Consider the following 25,383-nt stretch of genomic DNA (forward strand, 5'->3'; position numbering starts at 1 on the left):
ACGGCCCGAGCTTAAGTTGCTTAAACGGGGCTCTGCGCCTTATGGGAATGCGCGGCTGAGCGACCACCGGGAGGCTCGCTCTCGAATCTAATCGCGCAGCGCTATTTACCGAAGAGAAGGCTGCGCAGAGGCGGCTAGCCAAGTGCCCGGGCTCTCTGAATAATGCATGACTCAACGTACGGAACAGCCGATCGGCCGACGATCGGCCGCCTCGAGGCAGTGCGCGCGAGCCTCGGTGCAACAAGTGCAGCGCCGAGAGGCCGAGAGCCGCTGCACTTGGTCGGGGGAGGAGTTGCACAGGCGCAATCGCGGGCCAGAAGGGGGCAGCGCGCGAGAGAGAGCGAGAGCGCAAGAGAAGGCGAGGGCGGAGTGGGGAGCGCCGCACGCGAGTCTGGCGCGTGCCGCTTGCAACTGCACTTTTTGCACCGCGCGGCAGGATGCACTCGGTCGGTCGGTCGGTCGAGGCCTCCTTCGGGCCAGCCGAGCCACGTCGGACGCTTCCGCGTGGCACTTGTTGCTGGCGGCCCGCCGGGGAGGAAAGCGTGCAGGAATGCGGCGCAAGTGCAAGTGCAAGTGCAGGCGCGGGCACAGGCGCAGGCGCAGGCGGTGCGCGCGAGCTGAGTAGCGGAGCCGGCGGCGAGAGAGAAGGGTGCGAGGAGAGAAAGGGCTGGCCCGGTGCCGGTTGCAGTGGTCAAGAGCTGGCGTTGCCGGCGCTGCAATCAATCTCGAGCGCTTGTTATGCTAATTGAAAGTGCATGCGGCACGCGCCCGTCGCATGCAAGTGCGCGCGTACCTACACTCGACTGCGATGTGCGGCGGCAAACGGCCTGCATAATCGAATCAAGCGGAGCAGGGAGAGTGACACTCGCTCGCCCAAACTCGTTTGGTCCTCGCTCTGCGCCGCCGCTCTGTTTTCGCTTGCACAGCCCCATTAATCTCTCCTTTGACCCTTTGCGCCTCTTTGCGATACGCGTGCCCCCGCTCGCGCGCGTTTATGCGCGCGTTTATGCGCGCCTTTATATACGTCCGCGTCGCGGAATTTGCGGTCGCTCTGTCGGCACCGCGACAGCGCTCCGTCGAACTGTCCGCCACCACCGAGCTATCCGGGCCACGCCCTTCGGCGCCACGAGCCGCCAATTTCCGATCGCAGGCAGAACGGACCAAGTGAAAATGAGAGACGGGCCGCGCCGGTGCAGTCGCGTTGCTTGGCTTGCCCCCGTCCTTTCCGCCCGCTGACCTTTCGTCTATTTACGAGCTCGCGTCCGCCACATGTGCGTCCCAGCCTCGTACTGCCTCGTCTCCATTCCTCTGAACAACTGTGCTCGAGAAACTGCCTCTTCGACAAATTTGCCGCGTCGGTGTCGATGCGATTATAAAGTTGCTGCGTCCTAATGCGTGAAACGTAGAAAAATAATGCGACGAAGCGAGCTTAAGGCTTAGTAGTCCTCGTACAACGATTGGAACTGGATCGCTGATAAGTTGCTTCGAAGCAGCTCGACGTATCATCGTCGAAGCAATGCGTACGAGCTTGTCGATAATCGTCGAGTCCGAAGACGCCTAAGGAACCGAGGCTGAAACTAGAAATTCGATGCGCCGTGTGATTTTAAGCTTGCGGCTTATTGAGAGAAGCGAGCAAGGACCGAAGAATGGACAGTTTCAGGGCTGTGAGCGAGCAGAGCAGTAGGTGGTAATGAGCAGCGGTGGCGGCCTTGCGGAGAGAGCGCGCAAATGATGCAGCTAGTTAAAGAACAATCGACAATAGAATGAGGAGAGAGCGGAAAGAAAAAGGGAACAGAACGGGCTCGCCAGATTCAGTTGTATTGTATGCGTGGAGGTTCGAGGGGCGCAACTTTACCGTGTGCGTCTCTAAGCAAACTAGTTGTTCAACGTCGCTCGCCACCAGTTTCACCAACGAGAGGGGGGGGGGGAGAAAAAAAAATAAGAAAAGAAAGATTTTTTCTTGCCCCCAGCTCCCCCTCCCCTCCCACCTTTTACCTTTCCCTGTGACTTGGAGACTGCGTGGACTCCAAGCTTGGTACGCTGTCAAATTCATCGATAGAAAAGAAAAAAACTGCAATAAACGTGTGTAATATATCGCGCAAATTTCACAGCACCGCAGGCTTACGCAGCGTCGGCAATTCTCGGTCGTTTAACGGCTGCGAGGAAAGACGAAGCAAACGGACGTAAACAGTTACGCTCGTCCGTGCAATAAGTGCGCGGTTAATGCCGAGGTAGAGGCGAAGGCCGTGGCCAGCACGTGCGCGCGCGGGATCGAGCAAAGTGGACAGCAAGTCACGAGGCGAAAGAGAGAATCGGCGTGGCGGGCCGAACGAGCAAGTAACAGATTGCAGTTATGACTCGGCAGCGCAACAGGTCAACTATCTGGGGTGGGTCGAGCGCGAGCCGGAGAGAGCAGGTGCCCGGCGAGAGGCGCTTCCGCGCGAGTCGGCCGAGTCTACGGGCCCCCGTTCTCTCCAGACGAGCGCAGCGGAAAACTCGGTCGGCAAGAAAACGTCGTGCACTTACCGTTTCTTCGTCATGCTGGCGACCGAGGGTTCAACCACCAATGCTGATCCAAGAAACGAGTAGCCTGCAACAAAGCAACGTTTCCGTTATTACCATCGGCACAAAACTGCCCTACGCTTCCCGGGTAATAATTGATTAGCAAATGAAGGAGTACTGTTGTTTTTTTGGTCGGAAAAGTGCTTGTCGACAATACGACGAGTAGTGCGAGTAGAGATGGGGCTGGACAAGGGCAAGCATGCGTGACAGTGCAGGTACAAGGTGGTGTTCGCAGAGCTATTATTTTCCCATGCTCGCGGCGTCGCGGCCTGGCTAGGTGTCGAATTCGAGCTCGGTCGTAACAGTTCTCATGATAGCAGCGGCCCGAGCGCAAACGGCAGGCTAATAGATTTGGCCGACAGGCAGTTGCAGCAGCGGTTTTTCCCATGAAAAGCTCGTTGCCGGTGGTCCGGTATAACCGTCCGGCGGACAACAACCAGTCGCGACTTCTGGTCTATCCGCTTCCGGGTGGACTAGCTTCCGCCATGGTCCGCGCCGATCCAACTGCTGGGCATTAATAATTTGCCCTGGTCGAGCCTGTTTAGCGAGAGACCGCGTAAAAGCCGCAGCCTCGGCTATCGGCCTCGCTATTCTAATCGAATCAGCGGCGGATCTCGTCGCTCGCATGTGTGAACGCATCGTCTCGCGGGCTCTCGCACTTCTGGATGTCGGCTAGACCAGTCTTTAACTTTTTTCCTGCGTTCCTTTTTTTACCGCTCGCTCGCCCCCTCTCGGGCCCATTATTTGCCAACTTGACGACTAGTTATGTATCCCGGCGTACTTCCTTTCCCGCTCTCTTGCCCAATTCTTTATGCCAGATGTTTTTCTACCGGTCCTCGCGAGCGAACGCAACGCCTAGGCCGCTCCCTCCCCCGATGCGTGGCCAACTACGGCGGAGCCTGGCTGGCCGCGCTCGCTCGGCCATCGGACGCCCTCGCGCTCGCCGCTTTTCTCGCTGCAGCTTGCTTTCATCCCCCGGCCCCGACCGCCGCCGCCGCCATTCTCTGCTCATTCAAGCAGGATGCCTTTCTTCGTCGAGTAACCGATGATCTGTCGATGCGAAACTTTCCGGGGCTGGACGTCAAAGCCAAGCAATAACAAAAGGTAGAAAAACAAACGGATAGAGAGAGAGAGAGAGAGAGAGAGAGAGGAAACGCATGGGTCGAGGATGATCAAGAGGGGGCGTCGAGAAAACCTAATACTTTGGAGGAGTATCGGGAATTCATAGGAGATAAAAACGAGCGAGCCAACGGTAGCCACGGGAGCAACTGGAGCATGCGGCCTCGTGGCTGTCCGGCCATCGTTCGATGCTCGCCTATACATCGTATATTCGCAAGGGCAAAAGGGGGCCAGAAAGAGGAGAGCGAGAGGCAATGCTTAGCTTAGTCTTGTCTGAAGTGTCTTGAGACAGTGTCGTTTTTCAAGAGGCCGCGCGCGCGCGCGAGAATCGGCAAGGAGTATGGGAAGCTATTCGTCCGGTGGCATTCGGGAGCAGCATCTTGCCAGATAAAAATCTGAAAGTCGCATACTAGACGAGAGCGAATGAATAGCGCGCGACAAAGAATTGGGACCGAGCGAGGAGTTTTCAAGAGGAAGAAGACGTAGAAGGAGGCGGGAGGCAGGCGCTGGAAACAATTAACGGGCAAATCGTTCAAATCTGCGAAGCGCCGACCGGCGAGAGACGGACAGCGTAGTAAGTGGCCGCTGGCGCTACCGCGACGAACGTAGCCATGGGTCAAGCAGTAGCCGGGATTGTCTCAGGACAATGAGCCTTGAGCCAAAACCGGGCTGCGCTCTCTTACTCTTACTCTTACTCTTACTCTCTCTCTCTCTCTCGCTCTCTCTCGCTCTCTCTCTCTCTCTCTCTCTCTCTCTCTCTCTCTCTCTCTCTCTGTGAAATGAAGTGGCTTCCAATGCACGCGCGCTGCGATTAGGATACTCGTGCACATTTGAATATGAATCGAGAGCGTAAACTTCGTTTGACGACTGCAGCGCAAAAAAGGGCCTTTCGTCTCGAATTTCATGCGAATTTCAAACGCGTCTAAGGAGCCCGCTGCCTGCCTTTCAAGATCTAACTCGGTCTTGCCTCTTTCTTGCTCTGTTTTTGAACGAGTTTCCCATATACAGGCTCTTGGCGCTCAAATCGTTACGCGGTGGTTGCATTGTGTCGGTCAAGCATGCGCATCGGTTGTCGGAGCCAATTCGAAAAATAGACACTGATTAGTGCGAAACAATGTACAAACGAGTTTATGAGCTCGGGGTAAGAAGCTGCTAATCCTATTACGATGCGCGTCTTGAGCGCACTGCTTGTCGCGGCACTTTTGCTGGTTAACGCGAGGAATTTAGCTACATCTGAATGTGCATAGACCGAGGCAAAGGATTCTAAAAAAGATTGACCCCTGGCGCGCGGCTCTCCCTGCTCAGTACATTAACGAAGACGAAATCGAGCGCGAAATTTCTCGCCGGCGCTTCTTTCTCTTATTATTTCGAGAGAGATAGAGGGGGGGGGAGGGGGAAAGAACGCGCGAGCGACGACAAGCACTCGTCGACGAATTAGAATCTCATTGAGGCACTCTAGCGTGATCGTTACGCACAGAGAGAGAGAGAGAGAGAGAGAGAGAGAGAGAGAGAGAGAGAGAGAGAGAGAGAGAGAGAGAGAGAGAGAGAGAGAGACAGACAGACAGACAGAGAGAGAGGGAGAGAGAGGGAGGGAGAGGGGGGAGGAGGGAGAGAGGGAGCTCCCGAACTCTCCGTTAGCGCGAATTGGCTTTCGCATGTATGTGATACACCAACAGGCAGCAGCGAGTAGCGACGAGCAGCAGCTAGAGGCCGAAAACCTGTTGGCGCTGCCTGCTCATTACCCTATCCGCATATACTGCATTGTATCGCGCGCTCACGTGTACAAAAAAAAGACACTTAGGAATATTATTATTGTCGCCTGGCAGTCTCAGCCTCAGCCTGTCTGCCTGTCTTGCCGTCGTCATCCACATCATCGTCGTCATTTCCATGCGCCTCCTAGTCTTCTCTTGCACGTCTATGCGCGACACAGACGACCGCGAGCCCTTTCTCAGACAGAGCGGCCTCACTCCCATTCGACTCTATCTCTCCTTCTCTATTGGATCCACGCGCTTTGCTCCGCGAGCACAAGGCCAACGCCGCTCTGCCTCTGCTCTGCTCCGAGCCTAAGCCTCTCCTTTCTTGCAAACGCCACTTCTTGCTAACGCCATTAGCTGCCGCTGCTACCTTTTATCTTGCGCTTCGTGGCGTGCGATATGAGCCTCGTTCACGCGGGCAAACGTCACTCGGACGGACCACTTGTAGCCGCGCTGTCCTTCCCGTATCGACGTGCACTTGCTGTGCTGGCGGCTTGCTCGGCTGCCTATTTTCTTCCCTCTCCAAAATAACGACGCCATTTGAATATACTTTTTAACGGTTGACAGAGGCACTTCGGCCATCTCGGGGGGCTCAACGTGACTCGAACAACGTATAACCTGTTCGGCCGATAAAACGCGGGCCTACGCAGACTCGTACCAATTAATAATCATTCGAGTGCATTTGATGGTCTGATGGGACGCACGCTCCGAGTACGAGCAGCTCGCATGGAAATGATTCGGCCAAGGCCGCGGAGGGGGTTTGTTGCTCGACTAACTAGCAAAGAGCCGAAAATGAGGAACGATGAAATAGCAAACAAAGAGAGGCGGGAGAACGAGAGAGGAGAACGGAGAGCGGAGAGTGGGAGAGTGGGAGAGCGAGAGAGCGGGAGAGCGCGAGAGCGCGACCTTGAAGGGCATACTCGAGGGCAAAAAAAGTACGTCCCGCAAAAAAAAAAGGAGAGCGAGCGAGCGAGGGAGAGCGGCCGAGCACTAGGTTAGCAGGGCCCGCGCGCCGCCGGCTGGCTTTCAATGCAGTGCCAAGAGCGTGAGCCGAAGCGCCGCGGCTGCTGTGCGAGCGCGCAACTGCACACGTGTGAGCCACGAATACTCGCACTGCGAGCAGCGCACATTGTTTCAGCGGCAAGTGCCTTCCTTCGTTGTGCCCCATCAGCTTCGAGCAGTTCTAGCTTCCCGAGCATTCGTTCCAGCCCTCTTTCCGCGGACTCGTTCCATTCCTCGGGCAGAGCATCTCTGCACTTCCGCTCTGCCTCCTCCCGGACCTAAGATCCTCCGCCCCCTCGGTTGGTCCACTTCCAAGCGCGGCTCTCCTCGCCGCGCCATGTGCGCGCGTATATATATAGGCAGTGGAATATTTAGTCGGGAAACTGGTTCCTATGCACATTCGTCGTTCCCTCGATGCCGCAACTCGCTCAAAACACACGCGCCGCAGCGCTTACACGGCCCGCGCTCGGCCCATCGGCACGGCTTCGCAAATTAATTTGCTCTCTCCGCCGGCACCTTACGCCCAGTGCGCGCACCGGCCCGTTTTTTCCTGCTTTCGCGAGGCACTTCACTCCTCCGCGCGACAGGTGCGGCTCTACTCGTGCCGCGAAGCGGAATAAAGACGAGGCTGGACTGTCGTAGAAATATTGCGATATGAGCGCGTGCAAACCGCCAGAACCGAGAAAGCGAGAATCGGTTTTCGAGTTGGCAGGGTTGGCCTTGTGGCATACTTGCCTCCCTCGTTCGCTGCAACCTTCGAATCCTCGCCCTTTCTCTCTCTCTCTCTCTCTCTCTCGCTACTTCATTTTCTAAGTCTCTCTCCCTCTCTTTCGTTCTTTTCTTTTTTTTTGGTCCTTTGATTTTTGTCTATCTATCTATCTCTCTCTCTCTCGCTCGCTCGCTCGGTCTCTAGTTTTGAGCGCGCCCATGTGTGCGCTCGCGTGTGAGAGAGAACGCTCCGACAATGAAAGCACGGGGCGCACAATGGGCTCGTTGGGCCGGCTTGGTTGCGCACGGCGGCGGCCGGCAGTGCATTTGGATGTAGGCCAATTCGGCAGGCCCGTGCGAACGAATTTTTGGGAAATTCGCCGAGTAAATTCTACACGCTGGCGATCTCGCTGATCCGGCTTGTTGTCTGCTGGCGAGAGCGGTTGTTGTCACGCGAGGAGCGCGCGTCGAGGCTCCTTTTCGGCAAGAGATAAACAAACAGAGGCGACAGCAGCTCGCGGCAGGCATTCGAACAATTTGAAAAATGCCTCGCAACGGAATGCCGCCCTGGACTAAGTGTTGGTTACGCGTGCAGGCTAAAAACAGAGCAGCCTGACAATGTGCCGCGGGACGGCCGGCTAATTGTTTGCAATTGATGCGCGTCTAGTCGCGTGGGCTTATGTAATTAGCGGCTATTCCGTGGGGAGGGCCAAGCGGCCAGGGCCGACAATAACGGAGACCCGAGGCTGAATTCCACGAAGCCGCTGCACTTGTTAGTCGTGCGGTTGCGTAGCAGCAGCGCTGTCGGCGTACTATTGTCGCGATGAGCGCATAACGCTTCGACGGCCGGATCGACGTTGAGAAAAACAAGATGAGCGAGTCCTTACCGAAGGGAGCTCCGGGATTCCCGTAATGAATGAGGGGCGGCATGACCACCAGCCAACACGGCAGTCGTCGCGAAGTCCAGCACTGTCTTCTCCTGAAATCCAGCTCAACGGCCTTGCAAGAGCGCAGCGATACTGGCTGTCGCTTGTGCGCGGATCGCGAGCGGGCCGGACGCGGTGGGCTTGCGATCGGCAGAGCGGCGCCACAAGTGTCGCTCGTAGCTTTGGCGATCGAACTCGCTGTGTGGGATCGCTGGCGTCGCGGACCAGCTTGCGGCGCGACCCATACACGTGCGCCGGTCTACGTCACCGTGCCCCAACGTGCGATCGACAGAGCCATTGGCATATCGGCCCTGTAGGTGAGTCGCTGCTCCCGGACATTCGCGAGTGTGCGCGCCTTGTGTGCACGCACACGTGAAGGCGCTCTCACAAATAGACGAGAGAGAGAGAGAGAGAGAGAGTGCGAGCGAGCTATCTAATCGCCGTGCCAACGGTCACGGCTGGGAATGTTTACGGCTCCCCCTCTGTTTTCCCCGTTGGCTGTCCGTCTTTCTCTCGCTGCGTGTCTCTGCACGTGCGTGTGTGGGGTCCTAGCTCTCTTCGCGCAAGGGAGAGAAAATGTAGCGAGGAGAGAGTTAGCTAGCTAGCTGCTAGCTAACGAGTGAGCGAGAGAGCGAGCGCGAGAGAGAGAGAGAGTAGTAGTAGTAGTAGTAGTAATAGTAGTAGTAGTAGTAGTAATAGTAGTAGTAATAGTAGTAGTAATAGTAGTAGTAGCAGTAGTAGTAGCAGCAGCAGCAGCAGCGGCGGAAAGCCGAGCTCGCTGAACTACGCCTAGCCGCGCCCGCAGAGAGAGGAGAGCGCAGCCGTTATATTGTGTGCCTGGCCTAGCTCACAACAACAGCAGCAGCAGCAGCAGCAGCAGCAGCCGTCAATTGCTGCCGCCCATTATTCCATCACCCCACTAGCATCATTATGCCACCTTTTTCTTTCCCGAATTTTCGCTGGCGTTCCTGCCACTCGCATTCGAGGCCAAGATGACGCCCCAGAAAAGTAGAGTGCTTATCACGAACGACGACAGGCAGCGCCGATTTTCTTTTCCGCTCGCGCTCGCGCTACCGAACTTTCCGAGAAGCTGCACTGTTTACGCACACACGTGTCCAGCAGCTGCGCGCCCAGCCGACCGCCCGTTTTTTTCAAGCAGTCCTGCTCAAACTCACTCGCGCTAGCCGCCGACGATGTCTCGCACTTGGACGTGGACCACTGAAGGCAGCAGTGCCAACTTGCAAGTCGATCAACACGGGCAAGTTCTCGAGGCTGTAATGGAGCCCCGGAGTCAACGGCCGCTCGTATCGTATTATGAGCCACGACATACCGCGACAGCTATTTTTTCCCCTACGGACTAACAAGTATTTTTCGAAAAAAGGGGGCAAACCGAGAAAAACACGATAAGAGTAACATTAGAAGCGAGATTGCACGAATGTCGCGCGATAACGACGAACGAGCGAGAGTGCAGAGTAAGAAATGGCGAGACGAGGAGAAGTGGGCTCGCAAGCTCCGCTCGGAGCTGGCAGTCGCCGACGATGAAGGATGGCGAGCAGAGGCGCCAAGGTGGGAAACGCGCGAGGCGCTCGCGCCCTGACAGACTGGAGGAAAAAGGCAGGCAGCGCGGTGAGCCTCCCACGCGAGCCACGCGAACTTTCCTCGTTCTCGCCGAGTCCGCGCGCGTCGCCTATCGAGCAGCGATCTGGCCGAGCAGCCGCGGATCGATCCTCGGGACAGCGAGACCGGAAGCCGGCACGCCACTTGCTATCGTAATAAGCCCGCTGCGCCTCCGCGGAGAGAGGCCTCGGCTACTCCGCGTCCGCAGCTCGACGCTCTAAAGATAGCGCTTCCTTCGGCTGGGGCGCGGCGCTCCGCGGCTCCGGCTGCGGCTCTGGCGCGCAGGCGACAAAGCTCTCTCTCGGCCAATTCGACTTGCCGTCGATTCGCCGTCCCGTTGAGCGCACCTGGCGGAGGGAACAAAGAACAGCGCGCGGAAAACGCGCTTTCACCTGCCCGCTCGCTGCGACTGGCCGGTGCGTTGTTTTTCTCCACTCGGCGCCGCTTCAAGGCAGCCCGAAACGCAGCGCTCGTGGGAGCATCGCGCGCGGGCAAAAACGGAAAACAAACAGCCGAGATTGGGAGGGATGCCGAGTATGCTGCGCGCGCCAGCGCGGCCAACGAAATTGGTGCAGCCGAATGCCTCGCCACGTACTTGGCGATGGGCTCTTTGGCGCTCGCCGCGAGACGCCGCGAGAGACGTCGCAAACGGATGCGACGCATCTTGCGCAAAACAGAAATCGGCCGACAAGCTAACACGTTGCGCGGAAAGCTGCTGCCGTGGAGCGGTCCTCTGCGAGTTTGCGTCGTATGCTAATGAGCGATGCTGGCTGCGGCGCGAGCGGAGAGAGAGAGAGAGAGAGAGAGAGAGAGAGAGAGAGAGAGAGAGAGAGAGAGAGAGAGAGAGAGAGAGAGAGAGAGAGAGAGAGAGAGAGAGAGAGAGAGAGAGAGAGAGAGAGAGAGAGAGAGAGAGAGAGAGAGAGAGAGAGGAGAGAGAGAGAGAGAGAGAGAGAGAGAGAGAGAGAGGAGGAGAGAGAGAGAGAGAGAGAGAGAGACGCCGCGGTGAGAAAAGCAGCGGCGAAAGTTGAGCGCCCGTGAAATTCGTCACGATAGAGAGAGCGAGAGCGCTTTGCGAGAGAGTTTTTCCAGCTAGTTTTTGCTAGGCTAGGCAACAGAGAGAAAATAACAACGGGAGACGGGGCATGTAAAAATTCCTGGCGCATAAATCAGCGAGAGCGAGAGAGACAGGCAGGGCCATATAAGTCAAGTAGGCATCCCATAAACGTATAATATATAAGGCTATATTAATTCAAAGGTTGTACTGGTATTTATATGTAGATGATTGGCGCGGTGGCGAGGCGGTGAGGCTCAGGTAAAGTAAGCGCCGCATATATGCTGACAATGTTGGTCAGAGCTGAGCTCCCTTTACCTATATCTACCTACTGCTGTACTATGCTGCTGCGGGAGGCGCGCGATTGTAGCAAACAGTCTGCCCCTCTGATATGCAGAGGGGCTATCGCCAGTACCAGCTCTCCTGGCTAGGTGTGCACCTTGTCTAGCGCATTTACATGCCTCGCACGGGTCTGCTACCTACATGGCTCGCGCTGCCGCGACAATTATGCCAATGAACTCCGAAGCCCCGATATTACAGATATCACCGCAAACTTATTCGGCGATCGCTGCAACAAACGACATCTATTCGCGCTAACGACTCGAAACGAGGCGAGCGCGAGCGCATATGCTCCCACTCGCCCCACTCTCTATACCCGTGTCCTAACCAAACTAGTTTCGCTCCCCCGAATAGACCGAAGGAAGCGATACGCGTTTCTATGCGTACATGGCCACCTCGTCGATTCTATGCGCCATCCATTTTATACGTCTTTGTCTCTCCTACTTTTTCCACTTTCCTATCTCCTTTTTCTCTACCTACTTTTTGTCGTTCTTGCCTCTGTTCACTTTCTATTTTTCTGCTTTTCATCCGGCAACGATATTACTTCAATTACAATCTTAATACTATTTAGCTGACCGTTACGGTATTCAACAATTATAAATTATAAACAATTTAACAAATTACAAATCATTTTTCCACTTGCTCTGAAAACGAATGTTTTTACATTTGCTGTTTATTCAGATGATTAATAAACCGAAATTACATGTATCAAAACTAACGTCCACGCAAACGTCCTTTACTCGATTAACCTTTGAAGCGAAAAATACTAGCACTAGTCGAAAGTTCATTTGTAGCTAATCGGCGCGACAACAATGGAAAACTGGTATTCATTCTCAATTTACACCCATCCATTTCTTTCCGAGTTGTTGAATCATTCGCTGATTTATTTTATAGTAACTCATTCTTGGATAATGATGCTGAAACTTTATAGGCATTTGCACAAAATTATGTTACTCGTAATGGACCAAGAAAATAAAGCGGTTAAACGGCATCGTTGCATCGGTTTATAATTCAAGGTATTATCAACGCATGCAGCGAACAAGAATGTAAGGAAGAAGGAAAAAAATGAGAGAGAGTAAGAGAAAGAAAGGAGAGAGAGAGAGAGAGAAAAGAAATAGGTACAAGTTGCGCGGGAGCGAGCGTGACCTTGTACGATGCCGGTGGCGGCGCCATATTGAACGTGTGAGCTCGAAAGCGCGTGGGACTGCAAAGCAGCAGACACCACGTGTTTAGAAGCTGCCGCGCACGATATTGTTTCAGCGCATATATACCTACCCGTACGAAACAGGGATTTTAGTGCACGCTTGTACTTTATATGTAGGTGTAGCGTAAATGTTATACCTTCGATACAAGTTTCTCATGCTTGCTCTTTTATTTTTCAATCTCATCAGATATGCGCCAGTGTGCATGGGTTTTTGATAACTTTACATTCGGCACAGGCTTCATAAGTTAGCTCCTCGGAAAAACTCGTGTTATAACGCCAGTTTTGGTTTAAAGACGACGAAGATGATAGTTGGCCGGACTGCAATGTCTCGAATAAATTGAACGATTTGTCTCGTGAATGCTAACGCTCCCGATAGTACTGTTTTTGTTTTTGCAATAACAAATAGATCAAATAACCGCAAGTATTTCATAAGCCACAAGACTACCAGAAATATTTACAACTTTATATAGCACAGTCAAGACAAACTACTCGACCTCCAAGATACTTGTCATATTTTTCAACTTTCACTTCTTGGTCAAACGTTCTTCTCCTAAATCATCTTTATCAATCGAACTTTATCGTGCTGGAAAAAATCTAAGAGCACTTCGTAATAATCACTGTCAACGAAATACAAATTGAATATCTGCGAGTGTAACAAATTAGTAAACAAGATGTGATCGAAGTAATTTGCACAAGAAAAATAAATGTATATACGTATAAAATACGAAGGAGAGGAAGCAAAAGCGGTTTGCTTGGTTAGTAGAAAATGAGTAAGTAGAGCTGCTTGTCTCATGCACTGGAAATGTTATGTGACTTGCGTATGAGGTACTGCGAACGTGAAAGAGCGCGCAGACAACCGGCAACGGATTAGATTTCGCGAGGTTAAGCGTTTATCGTTAAGGCAATGTTTGCAGCGCACGTTTCCAAGCGCATAGGCGTGAAGTATTGTAGACAGAGCGCAACAGCGGCAGTAATAGTAACAGCAATAGCAGCAGCAGCAATAGCAGCAGCAGCAATAACAGCGGCAGCAATAACAATAACAGCAGAGCGGATTCGTGAATGGAAATGTACCTACGTTGGCTGCTGTTGCCCCGCGGCAGTCCTATCTTTCCCTCTTCGTTCCTCTCTCTCTCTCTCTCTCGCTTTCTCTCTCTCTGTCTCTGTCTCTCTCTATCTCTTTCTGCCTGGTTCGCCCGCTCTACGCGCCGCGCGAGTTTCGTAGAGTTCTTTTTCGACGGAAACAATTTCGAGGCCACGCGGCAGTGGCTCTCAACCAAGCCTATCACAAATTCGGTTAACCTCTAAGCACATGCGTCGCGTACAAAGCCTACTCGCAGCAGCAGACAGGAAGCATCATTTGCTTTGGAAAGTCTTACAAGGGCAAGCGCGTTCTATCACTCTCACTCTCTTTCTTGTCGATCCTTTTTTTCGATCGCGATCGCTCTCGCTCTCTCTCTCTCTTTCTTTCTCTCTCTCTCTCTCTCTCTCTCACTGTAACGACCTATGTCCGCTCGATATTACTCGTGCTTACTTGGTTATTCCAGCATCCTATTATATACTTGACAATTGTCAATTCTTTCTTCGATAACAAACCTTTCGTGTATATTGCACTGAAAGAATTCTGACCCAAGTTTTTTCTAAATAGTCAATAGCGTCGTGTTATTATTTTGACATAGACTTTGTATTTATGAAATATTGCACCAGAAACTCGATACATCAGTTTGTTTTCGATATGCAATATAAGCCCGAAATTGAGCGTTTTCTATGATTGATGGATAATACATGAAGAATTGTAAATTTAGTTTTAGTAAGTAGCATTGTTGAAGTCTATCGTGCGTAAAAGCGTATTAGCAAAGCAAGCCTTAATAGCAACCTAAAATAAATCTTCGTGGTTGACCTGTGGAAGTGGCATAAGCAAAAACGAATTGGGTAAATAAAATGACCAAGGAAGAACGGGTTAAGGAGAAGATGTAATCGTCTTTACTTACTGGAATAAGCAAAATAAAAGCATTCGATACAGCGGAAAGCAAAATAAAGCAGCGTGATAAGCAATAAGCGTTGAAGAAAGAAAAAGCGGAGTGCAGCAGTGCGCGATGCTGTGTGGTCTCAGCTGGCGAGATGTCAGATCGGCGGCGGCGGCAGGCTGTTTGCACGTGCTGGCTGGTCGTCCGTCTGCCGACTGGATGGCAAAGCAATTGATAAGCGAGCGCTGGGCACGGTGCGTGCTTGCAAGCATTTAGGCAGTTGCGGGTGGTATCTGTGGCGTTGAGAAATGTCTCGCGAGGAGACGTGACTCACCGTTGAGCTTGTCGATGGCTCGATCGGCGGTCGACTGGTCACAGCAGTCGACGAAGGCGTAGCCGCCGCGCTTGACGAGGATGCTCGAGCAGGCGAGGCTGTGCTCCTGGAAGAGCTGTCGCAGCGCGGCCTCGTTGCACTCGGAGGGCAAGTTGCCCACGTAGAGCTTGGACATGGCTTGCGGTGGCTGACTACTGCTGGCCGCTAGCTTCTGCGCGTGCTGCGGCTGCGTTGGCGGCGGCGGCTGAGCCGTGGCGGCGCTCGGCGTGGACGGACCAATTTTGCCGGCCGGGTCGTTCTGGCCGGGCGACAGCGCGTTGGCCTTCCTCTTCTTGCGGGTCCCGCGTTTGCTCTGTGGTTGAGTTATTTTGCTGGCGAGCTTGCGCGCTTTCACCAGGACTGAACGAGGTCGGTGGACGCTGCTGCTGTGGTCGCGCGCGAATCGGCAGAGAGCTACGAGCTGAGGGCAGCAGCGTGGCTCATGAGCATGGCAAACCGCAGGACGCGCACTGTCTACCGCTGGTGTTGCTGCTACTGCTGCTGCTGTTGCTGCTGATGCTGCTGTACATGGGTCGGCCTGCTGCTGTTTTGTCTCGCGCGCGTGGTTTGTTTCGCTGTCGGGCGGCGCCGGTCCGCCGACAGCTTCGGGAGACTCGCTCGCGCGATCGTCAGCTGATTGATGTCGATGGCGTTGCGCGCGCGAGTGGGCGGCCAGCTAGGCGCGCTCGCGAGCTGAGCTGAGCTGAGGGGCCGGGTCGCCGCTGACTGCTGCTGACACTCGTCGCACTGGGCTTGCCTGGGCCGTGGAGACACTCGGCCGACAGTGGCCACGACTCTCCTCTCTCCGCTCTCCTGGCTGCTCTGAGTCTGGCGAGCTGCTGCTGGCTGCTCTCTGCCTCGCGCTCGCTCGCTCCTGCCGGCACCACGTCGACGATGCAAACTCGTTTCCTCCCGGCGCGAAACCCAACCTCGGCTGCGCTCGCTGTGCCTCGTGCTGTCTCTGTCGCTCCGCTGTTCTCTGGCTGGCTTGCTCTCCGCTCGTTCCGCAGCGAGCCTATTTGCAGGCAGTCTTTTTGGCGGCGGTGCCGGCAGCAGCAGGGTGGTAGCCGTTCTAAGCACGGCTAAGCAGGAGAGAGCGCGAGAGCGCGAGAGCGCGAGAGAGCGAGAGAGAGGAGCCGGTCGGCGGGCGCATGCATGTTGCAGCCGGTGCGCTGGCGAGCGAGCGCGCCGATTGGCCGAGGCGGGGTCACGTGGAGAGCCCCCTCGCGAATGTGGAGGCCCCGGCGAGCGGCCCATTGGCTGGCCCGGCCGAAGCCCTCGATTCGCACGCCGCCGCCGATGCCACACACACGCGCGCTCGCCGACTACACCTAGGCTTTCTTCCCTGCCAGTGGCTGCGCCCTGCGCAAGACTACTTGCACAGGCGCACGCACACAGGCTCGCGCGCGCGCTACGACGTGCAAAATCTACCGGGTGTGCGTGCAGCGCGATTTGGCCGATTTGGCAACGCGCGCGACAGCTGCCCGCGCATCCAATATCACCTCCACCTCCGGCCGCTCCGGCCTGCTCTCGCGCGCACTCTGCCCGCGCGACGCCTCGGCGCTCTGCTCTGCGGCCTTCGGGCGCTATCAATCGTCGACGCGTGCCCCTTCTCCTCCTTTTCGCCCGATTATCGGCTCTTTCTCACGGGCCTCTCATTCCGGATCCGCGGACGCGCGGATTTGCCGAAGCCACCGGCGGCTAGGCAAACCAACTATTGTAGCCTTTGTCGCTGACGCTGACAAACGGCTTCTCAATTGGCTGTGACTACGTGTGAGCGCTGCGTACCGATCTAGCGGACGGGACGGCTATAGGCGCACGCGGATGATGCATAGACACCAGTGCAGAGCCGAGTACGCGGCGCGCACTTTGCCAGTGTGTAACGATAATGTTTGCCAAACTAAGCGAACAATCGTAGAGAAGAGGAGGAAGAATGGGATTTAGAAAAAGAACAAAAAAGGCCGAAAAAAGCTGTAAGGCAGAGCAGAAAGAAAGCTGCGCGACCCCGTTTTTTGAGAGAGTACAATAGAAATCCTTCAACGTACACATACATCATCGCGCATTCTCACACGCGTGATTTGCTCGCGTGCACATGCGGCATAGAGAGGGAGAGAGAGAGAGACCGAGAGATCCCAGGAGAGGAGAGGAACAAACGTATAGTTTGAAAAAACTTTGTATCGCCTAGCGGACGGATAATCAAAAAATCCAAGGCAGCGGCGGATCCCCAATCGGTCCAGCGGCGCATGTGTGAGTGCGCGCGTCTATGTATCGAGTTGAGTTGATTCAGCGGGCAGCCAAGTGCATATCTCGAAGCTCATCGCTGTCAGAGAGGCCGAGAACGAGGCCTGAGAAGCGAGACGAGGCCACGGTGTGCGCGCGCGTGGAGGGAGCCGCGCGCACTGGTGTGCGTGTGTTGTGTGCTTTTTGAATTTTGAATAGGCGAAGCCCAGCGAGTACAGCGCATAGCAGTAGCGAGAGGGAGAAAGTGCGCGCCGCGGGAAACCCTATTAAATGGTCGCACTAAACGCGCGCCTCGCTTTCTCGCTCTCTCGGCGGAGTACGGAGCACTTGGTATTTACTTTGTCTAGGCCGAAAGAAGAGCGAGCCAAGGGAGGCATTGTTTTGCCTGTGCGACATTATATACCGGGTGTTTCGCCAATTTTCTCCTGCGACTCTCGTACGATTCGCGAAGGGTTGACAGCGCGTCCGTGGCGGCGCCTCGACAGTCCGTCCTCCCCGCCGCCGCCACCGCCGCCGCCGCCACCGCCGCCGCCGCCGCCGCCGTCGTCGTCGTCGTCACCGCCCTGCTACGCACGCCGCTCCATTTCAGCGTACGCGCGGTTCCGGTTCTGCCTAGCCGCTCTAGCCCCCATCCACGCCGCTATTCACCTCTCGTTTGCGCTCTTTCTTACGCCGCCGGTCCTCGCCGGGGCCTGCACTTCTCTGCTCGCAGCGAGATCGCGCCGAGTGAAAGGCAATAGCTGCCAGCCTCAGCCTGTCCGGAACTCGATCGCGGATTCGCACTCTCCTCGCTGAGCTGTCCTTGCTCTTGCGAGCACCTTGCACCCCCTGCGCCGCCACTGTTCCACCACCTCTAATGGGATAATAAAGTTAAGCAGCCCGCCGTTAAATATGACCGAGCGCGCGCGCGCGCGCGCGCGCTACACATGCCCTTGTTCTGTGCTCTCACTTCCGCCCCCGTTCGATCCGTTCGCCCACTGACCGAATCTCGCCGCGTTCAATTCCGTAAGTCGGCTGTTGCCGTGCTCGCCATGAATGCCGCTGACGCGGCCAGCCCTGTCCCTTTTTCAGCTCACGCTGCCCAAAGACAATATTCAAACAACCTAAAAAATGTATCGTGCAGTGTTGTAGGACAACAATGCGAGATACAGAGAGAGAGAGAGAGAGAGAGAGAGAGAGTGAGAAGTGGTTGGTGCGAGGGATAAAGTAGATGCAAGGGACAAGCGAGAACGATGTCATTTGCACTTGTTCTCCGCGGCAACCAGTTTCAAATTTATACACGGCAATTTGCGCGCGCTTTGTATATCAACCAGATTCAAATTGAAAAGTATTCACGTTCAAACAGCGGTAGGCGTGTTATAAAATCAACTGCTCGCCATTACGTGTCCACGCGCGTAACCCATATATATATACACATACACACATATATCACACATGTATATCATTGCTCCAAATTACTCTTTATGCGCTGTCAAACAATAATAAATAAACGATTATCCAGTGCAATAACCAGTTTCCAAATTTTCAGTTCAGTAAGCTTCCGCGACAAGTCTATTCATCAAATCGTCCTCTCACCTATTGATCATTTCTTTCGATTATTATCATCGTCGTCATTTCGGCACTCGTGAACTTGAAGCTGACTTTGACTGATGGTGGGATTTTTCACATGCCGTTTTTTCCTAAAAGAGACAATATGAGACTTATGTGCTTTCTATAAATCAAATTTAGTTTACAGAAATCACTTCAGTCATGACTCTTCATTCACTCTCGCTGAAACCGCTCAATTCGAAAATTCTTTCATTTTTCGTCAATCGAACTGTTCACATCTATCATCTTCGAGCATCCTTCTTACTTTAATTTGTATATAGCGATAAATTTCTCCATTTCGCTAATATTGGTCCAAGTTTTACCAATGCTGATGTGAACTTTTGGGAATATTCACTAATTTAATTTTTTACGTTCAATTTACGCAGAAAATCTCACAAAAGACTTTATTTAACAAATACTGCTCGTGGAAGGCAAGTTACTTGAGATTCTTCTACGGTTTCGCTGTGCTCGTTTGATTTCAATCGATCGATAACACGGCAGTAGTATTTCCGAAACTCCCCTCGCATATCTTTTGTTAGTCTCTTTTTGCCTTAAGAAAGGTTTTGGTCATTCTTTTCAAAAGTGAGAATTTCAAGGTAACGATAGTTGGCAGACCTACGACAATATCCCATTGATTTCGTAAAAAATAATTGTTGCTCGGCTATGAGCGTTCGTAGACAAATTTTAATGGTTCAATAATTATTCACAAATGAACCTGTGAAAGCAAGCATTGACATGTTAAACGTGAGGTATTTGATCGATGCGAAACGTTATAGTTGTGCTCTAATCTATGCTTGAAAAGTTTTATTAGTCTTGTAGTAAATAACCACGGCCTATAGACATTTACAACTATATGAACCGAGGAAACAAAGTCCCCTCGAGGCAACGGGAGATTTCTGGTCTCCGTTTTATGATTTTCCAAAAAAACAACATCTCATTGTTATTGGGGTATTGTTTGATTTATATATTAATAATGTAGTCATAAATTTGGTAGAGCCGAGCAGCCGAATAGGTAAGTTTTGAAGAGCGAACCTTCCATCCGTTGGAAAAAAATCAATAAATCAGCAGGATTGTGCGCACAGTCCATGTCAGCGTCGGTAAATGGAGACTTAGGAGGATTCCTTCTTGCCTGCGTCGCATCTGCTCTTTGCCACGGTGCAGGCATAAATGTGCGAATGCACGCGGACGACCCACGAGACTTAGTTCTGCATCTGCCGCTAGACACTCCGTTTTTTATCGCGTGCTGAAAAAAATGTACATGCCCTATTCAGCCGAGGGACTCGGCTTATTGCATAAACATGACTATCTCTATAATGAGAATGGTAACCGTCAAGCATTTACGCAGGATCGCAAGAGCCAATAAAAAATAATGTCTCGGGAGGACTTTGAGCGCGATGCATGCAAATACGCGATGGCAGGAGGATCAGCGAGGTGGAAGCGAGTGGCCTGTAAAATGAAGCGTCAGCCGTTATCCCGTGGCGGGATAGGCGGTAGAAATAAACGAGGAAGCGTTAGGCGGAGTGATGAATTGATTAGGTATTAGTATCGAATATAGGTAGGCGCGAGCGGAAAGTGGCGTGCATATTAAAAGAAGGCTGAGAAAGGGCGCGGGCAAGACGCCACGGCGGATCGGCGCGGACGCTCGATGTGTCGGTTGTAGCTGAAAAAATAATAGCCCAAATTGGCGCTGCGCAATAAATAAGTGCGAGTTGCGGGCAGCGCAGAGTTATTAGCGCCGGGCAAGAGCCGAGAGCAGAGAAACGCGCGTAGAGCTAGCAGCGGCGGCGCGCAAGGTGCGCGCGCGCCAAAAATTTATTGCAGTCAGGAAATTATATATGGGCGCGCGCGCGCGCGCGCCTGCGCCCATGCCTTGTTGTTTTCGGCCTAGCGATCTTAGACCATTCGCGCTCGCGCTGACGGCCTAATGAACAGTTGATCCTTACATTGGATACGACTTAGCAGTGTAGTTGCGCTGCACTCGCAACGATATACATACACGCCGCTTGCGGCAGCTGGCTCCGACACTCACGCACGCGCCTCGCCTTTTCCCCTTCTGACTAATCCCATTCTCCCGCTCGCGCTCCCTTCTCCCTCCCTCTCTCTCTCTCTCTCTCTCTCTCTCTCTCTCTCTCCAGCAGCTACACTTCTTCCCCTACACCAGGTCCTAATTCAAGACTCCTTTTGATACTCCTACGCACGAAATTGTGCCACTTGCGCTGTAGCAAAATGCAGCTGTTACCATCGATTTCGCTTTTCCTTTGACATGCGCTGACAGTTGTGCGCGGCAGAGCTCTGTGCAGACAGCTCGCGCTGATCCAAGGAGCCCCAGAAAATCTGACCCCTCTCTGTCGCCTATAGGTACGCGAAAAAAAATTGCGATAGGCCAGCGAAGAAATGCGCGGCTCGGCGAGGAAAAAAAGATCAAGCTTTTTTTGTTCGCTGGGTACCCCAAAGGGGGAGAGTGATCGCGCATCTCTCTGGGACAGCTGCAAATGCTGTGAGTACACAGAGGCCGGTCTACGGGACCCCGACCAAGAGGCCAGGGGCTTACGGAGTTGGCCTAGCGAAGCAGCCGAAGAGAACCGCTGCGTACTAGTCCCATTGTCATATGCGGAAGCCGCTGGCGTGCACAACGAAATCAGAGGAAAAAAGCTTTGCCGCCTGACGCACAAAGGGATAGGATCATGCGAGCGAGCGAGCGAGCGAGCGAGCGCGCGCGGAGGATCCGGGCAACGCGACCAAATTCTTAGTTGAAGGGCTGCTGCACTGCATACACGGGGTGTATGCGTTGCCGCGCGCTGCCGCTGCTGCCTTTCCTTTTTTCCTCTCGTACTCTCCTTTTTTTCTTCCTCCCTCCTCGTGCTGGCGTGTTTGTGTGTTTGTGTGTTTGTGTGTTTGTGAGCTGCCGTGTTCAAGGATACAACGCTCTCTGCTCTCTAACCTTTCTACAGGCTACTACACCTATGCGTGTGCATGCCGCTTCGTGTATGGCTGTGCGTGCGTTCACATCCTTTCTTCCAAGTAGGAAGCATCTAGTTTTACACATCAAAGCTTCTTCGACATTCAGCCCTTTCGACTCCATTCAAATCGCGAATACCGTCATCCAATTTTTCAGAATGTATTTCACATATATTAAATAATTCATACGCTTTATGACTAATCTGCCAAGGCAGTTTCTCGACGAAACATTGCTCGTAGTACGCGAATCTCATCTTTTCTGCTTGTGCACTTTCGTCTTCCAAAACGACGTAGCAATGAACGAGGCCGAAAACTGGATGACATTTTTATTTTGGACGTAAGCTTTCCTTGGCAATAAATTTTCCTGAGTAATTGACAGTACTATACGTCTACACATACACATAGATGTACAAATATCGCAAAATATATATTTTATATTTGGCCTCATCACAATATCTAATAGATAGATACTTCAAAAAAAGAACATGGAAATTTTCACATAAACGAACAAACTAATATATAATTCAAGAAACCGTGTACACTTTAAATTACAAATTATCGAGAATGCATATCTTAATTATGACGCCCTGTCTCTGTATTCAACTACTTATTGTTTTAAATATTGAAAAAAATATTCTAACCGAATTCATTAAATTACTGTATTCGATCTACTCTATTGAAGGTCAGGAAATTAAGCGGTGAGCTCCACCGGCACAGTACAATATTACACGTTTCAAAGCGTATTTCAGTAACTCCCAAATTTCAAGGATTTTTATTTATCAATACTGGACAATCCCTGTAACGAAGTATTATACGTATTGTCAACAAATCTACACACGTTCCAATAACAATAAAATTGGATTTTTTATATATCTCCAAAACCTAAATATTTATCTAATTATTGCTTTTGTATATTAACGTTTAATAAACACATAAAAATCATTATTCCCTTGATTGATACGGAAGTATTGGAATACGTTTGACTTAAAAAAAAGTTATCGCTGATATATGCAATATACACGTAAATACGGTAACTAGCATACTACTATTTGCCTGTGCATACAAAGGGGTAGATTCTGGTTTTGTGAGTGCACGCGAATACGCAAAAGTAAAGCGTAAAAATGGCGGCTTCTTAGTTCTGCAAAATTACGACTTTCTTTACAATTTTTCATCGATTTTTTTTTATATTATAGTCATCTTTTATATCCTATCAATTGCCATAATGTCATATTCTATTTTGCAGTTTGGATAAATAGAAATGGTCTTCGAAAGAAATATGCCAACAAAAAACAGTAACTATTTTGACATATACAACGTTGTTCTTCCAATCAATATGATTGTTTAAATTTAAAATAGAAATAAAGCCTCAAACATCTCTTTTTAGAAATATCGTATATATATAAGCGTTTGCTAAACTATTTCAATCGAAAATTCAAATGTATTTGGCCTATATGTTTCATTTTTCGCTTCAAACGTTAAAAAGTAAGTTATGTAAGTATTGTGTCTACACTAAAATAAAGTAGAAATATTACAATTTACTCGAAAAATTTGGGTTCCTTTAAGAAAGACTTGAAACAGAATCTTTAATCCTTTCGGCGTATTTTATAGATATGAACTGTTCTTTTTGTTTATTGATAAAAAGATTATCCTGATGACATTATTGTAGGATTGAAAATATAAAATGAGATAACTTAATTTCATAAAAATAACGACTAAAAATGATAGGAAATTCTTCATCGAAGAGAGGCGAAGAACAAACAATCATATTGAGTGCTCAGTGTTCACACGTAGATATACATGTGTAGTTATTGGCGAAATGTGCAGATTTGACTAGTTTCATACGTGGTAGAAGCTCAAGAAAGAACATGACGAACGTTTTCTCTTCGCTTTTCGCATCTGCTTTGAAGGTTTCCATTTTCTCCAAGCACGTCGGGGCCTTATTGTTTATGTCCAACCGTCTGTGATCGCTAATCTCTAAGTTCGAAGAAAACTCACGGTCGTTCCTCGCTAACGACTTTCGGTCCCAGGTAGTCTGCCCTCGGGCCTTTTGGGAGAGACTTTTCTTATTGTCTAGCGATTTTCTTTTGAGGCGGAGGAGCCTCGTCATCGGCGGATCAACTACAGCGAACTACCTGATTCTTCACGCAAACTGAGCTCGGTCATCTATTAGCTTTCCTGTGTCTTCCTTTATCAATTTTGTATCTCGTTGTTCTTTGTTTTAGCTAATTTACATGAATATCACTTAATTTATTTAATCAAACATCAACTGCCAATCCATTTTCGCTTAGGCGGTCTATGAACATTATGAAAATTTGTCCTTGTCGTTCGACATTATTTTCTTCTATGTATTACCGAGATTCGTATAATTCTGACAAATTTGCAGAGCGTGAAATACATGTATAATAAAAATCACGATTACAGCCAATGACTAGTTGTAAAAAGTCTAGATTAATACATGCGCCATGCGCTTACGTGTTAGATAAACCTGCGCAATACGATTATTATGTTGCTTTTTTTACGAGTTAAAAGTCGATCACATTGAAATTTCAATGATCGCAAATAATCGATTTTCATGAACTATACACCGTCTCTAACTACACTGACTAAGATTATTATATTATTATACTATGACACTTCCTCCACGTTTCATATTACCAACTAGCGCATTATAACAAATATTCATTATACTCTGTGCGGGTTATTTACAGTTACTGACTGAAAAAATATTAAACAAAAAAGTATCTTTACGATAAAATATACGCTTTTGGTACATACATACTTTCCTCCCTGCTACACTTCATAAGTCGTTGATTTTATTTTTTTTACCAACTGTACAACTTTATTAATTTTGCCTTACATTTTAAAAATCTTTACTTTATTCATAAATTAAATGTTTCGTATCATTCATTCATTTCAAGATTTCTTCCTGACATTATTATTCTAATTTCAAAAATTGGACACAGTGAGTAGAACAATAATCATCCCTATGTTTTCTATGAAGAGCTACCGTCGGTATTTTTTACACCGCCTCTCCTCAATACACAGCAGTACTCCTCATCACCTGAGCATTCATGATTTTGGCATATATTTTGAACAATGGATTTTTTCAATAATATAAAAATTTGTTACTTTCTTAATTCAGTTAAAATAACACAATGTAAGATGGTAAATCTAACTTTTTCCATCGTATTTCATGGATTTGTACTATCATTTAACATAATAAAATATGAAAGGGAAAGAAAAGAAAAAGGAAATGTGAGGACATAATTACATATATTTATTACGTAATATGAAATTGTTTAGTTATTGAGAACATATGAAAAATCAAAAATAAATAAACTTAAGGGGACCAGCTAATGGTAGACAGTGAAAAATGGAAGTTTTCTTTGTTGTCTAATCTTTTTTTAAGTACTTGAAATACACTTTAATTGTCATCGCAATTTAAAAAATCTATAATATACGTCCTAGAAAGTCACTGTTACCATAACACTTTATTTATTGAAAATATTTTTAGGGTCCTTATTTTAATCGTTAGAATCTATACATGGAGATAAGTGCAGCACTTTTTCATCAAAATCATTTTTTCATGTCTAAAAAGTAACTACTTTCGAATTTTGTCAGAAAAATGTTGTATAAGTTATTGAAAAACTATTTTTAAAAGATAGAACAATAATTTTATTGAAAAAGTGCTCCGCTCATCCAAAAGTATAGATCCTGATGATAAAAAGAAACCTCCTACAAAATATTTTTGTTTACTCGGACGTTTAAAACCGTTTACAGTGCTAAATCTTTTCGATAAATATTAACAGTGAATTTCTGGAGTGCATATTTAAAATTTTGAAGTTTACCACTAAGAAAACCAAAGCTTATACCAAGTACTTCAAAAAAGTCTTATAACGATATTTTTATTGGAAAGGTTTTTAGAAGCCAACAAAGAAAATGTTCATCTTCCACTGTTTAACATTGGCTGCACCCATT

At 50.3% G+C, this 25,383-nt stretch overlaps 1 protein-coding gene across 3 annotated transcripts in view; it reads right to left on the bottom strand.

Annotated features, from left to right (window-relative positions):
- The window catches only part of LOC131666094 (insulin-like growth factor 2 mRNA-binding protein 2), a 40,908-nt gene extending 26,153 nt beyond the window's left edge, over window positions 1–14,755 (bottom strand). The window contains exons 1-2 of one of the 3 annotated variants that reach the window (XM_058938470.1): window positions 14,581–14,755; window positions 2,527–2,590 (exon numbers count right to left, since the gene is read on the bottom strand). In XM_058938470.1, coding sequence (XP_058794453.1) covers window positions 2,527–2,590; window positions 14,581–14,755 — 239 coding nt within the window. Of the gene's footprint in view, window positions 1–2,526; window positions 2,591–8,032; window positions 8,281–14,580 lie in introns of those variants that run through there. The other 2 variants (XM_058938503.1, XM_058938480.1) reach the window with 2 other exon arrangements.
- Between the last annotated feature and the right edge of the window lie 10,628 nt (window positions 14,756–25,383).

The sequence above is a fragment of the Phymastichus coffea genome, unplaced genomic scaffold, assembly GCF_024137745.1.
Source record: "Phymastichus coffea isolate CEN01 unplaced genomic scaffold, Cenicafe_Pcof_1.1 PCOF00003, whole genome shotgun sequence".
NCBI classification, from domain to species: domain Eukaryota; kingdom Metazoa; phylum Arthropoda; class Insecta; order Hymenoptera; family Eulophidae; genus Phymastichus; species Phymastichus coffea.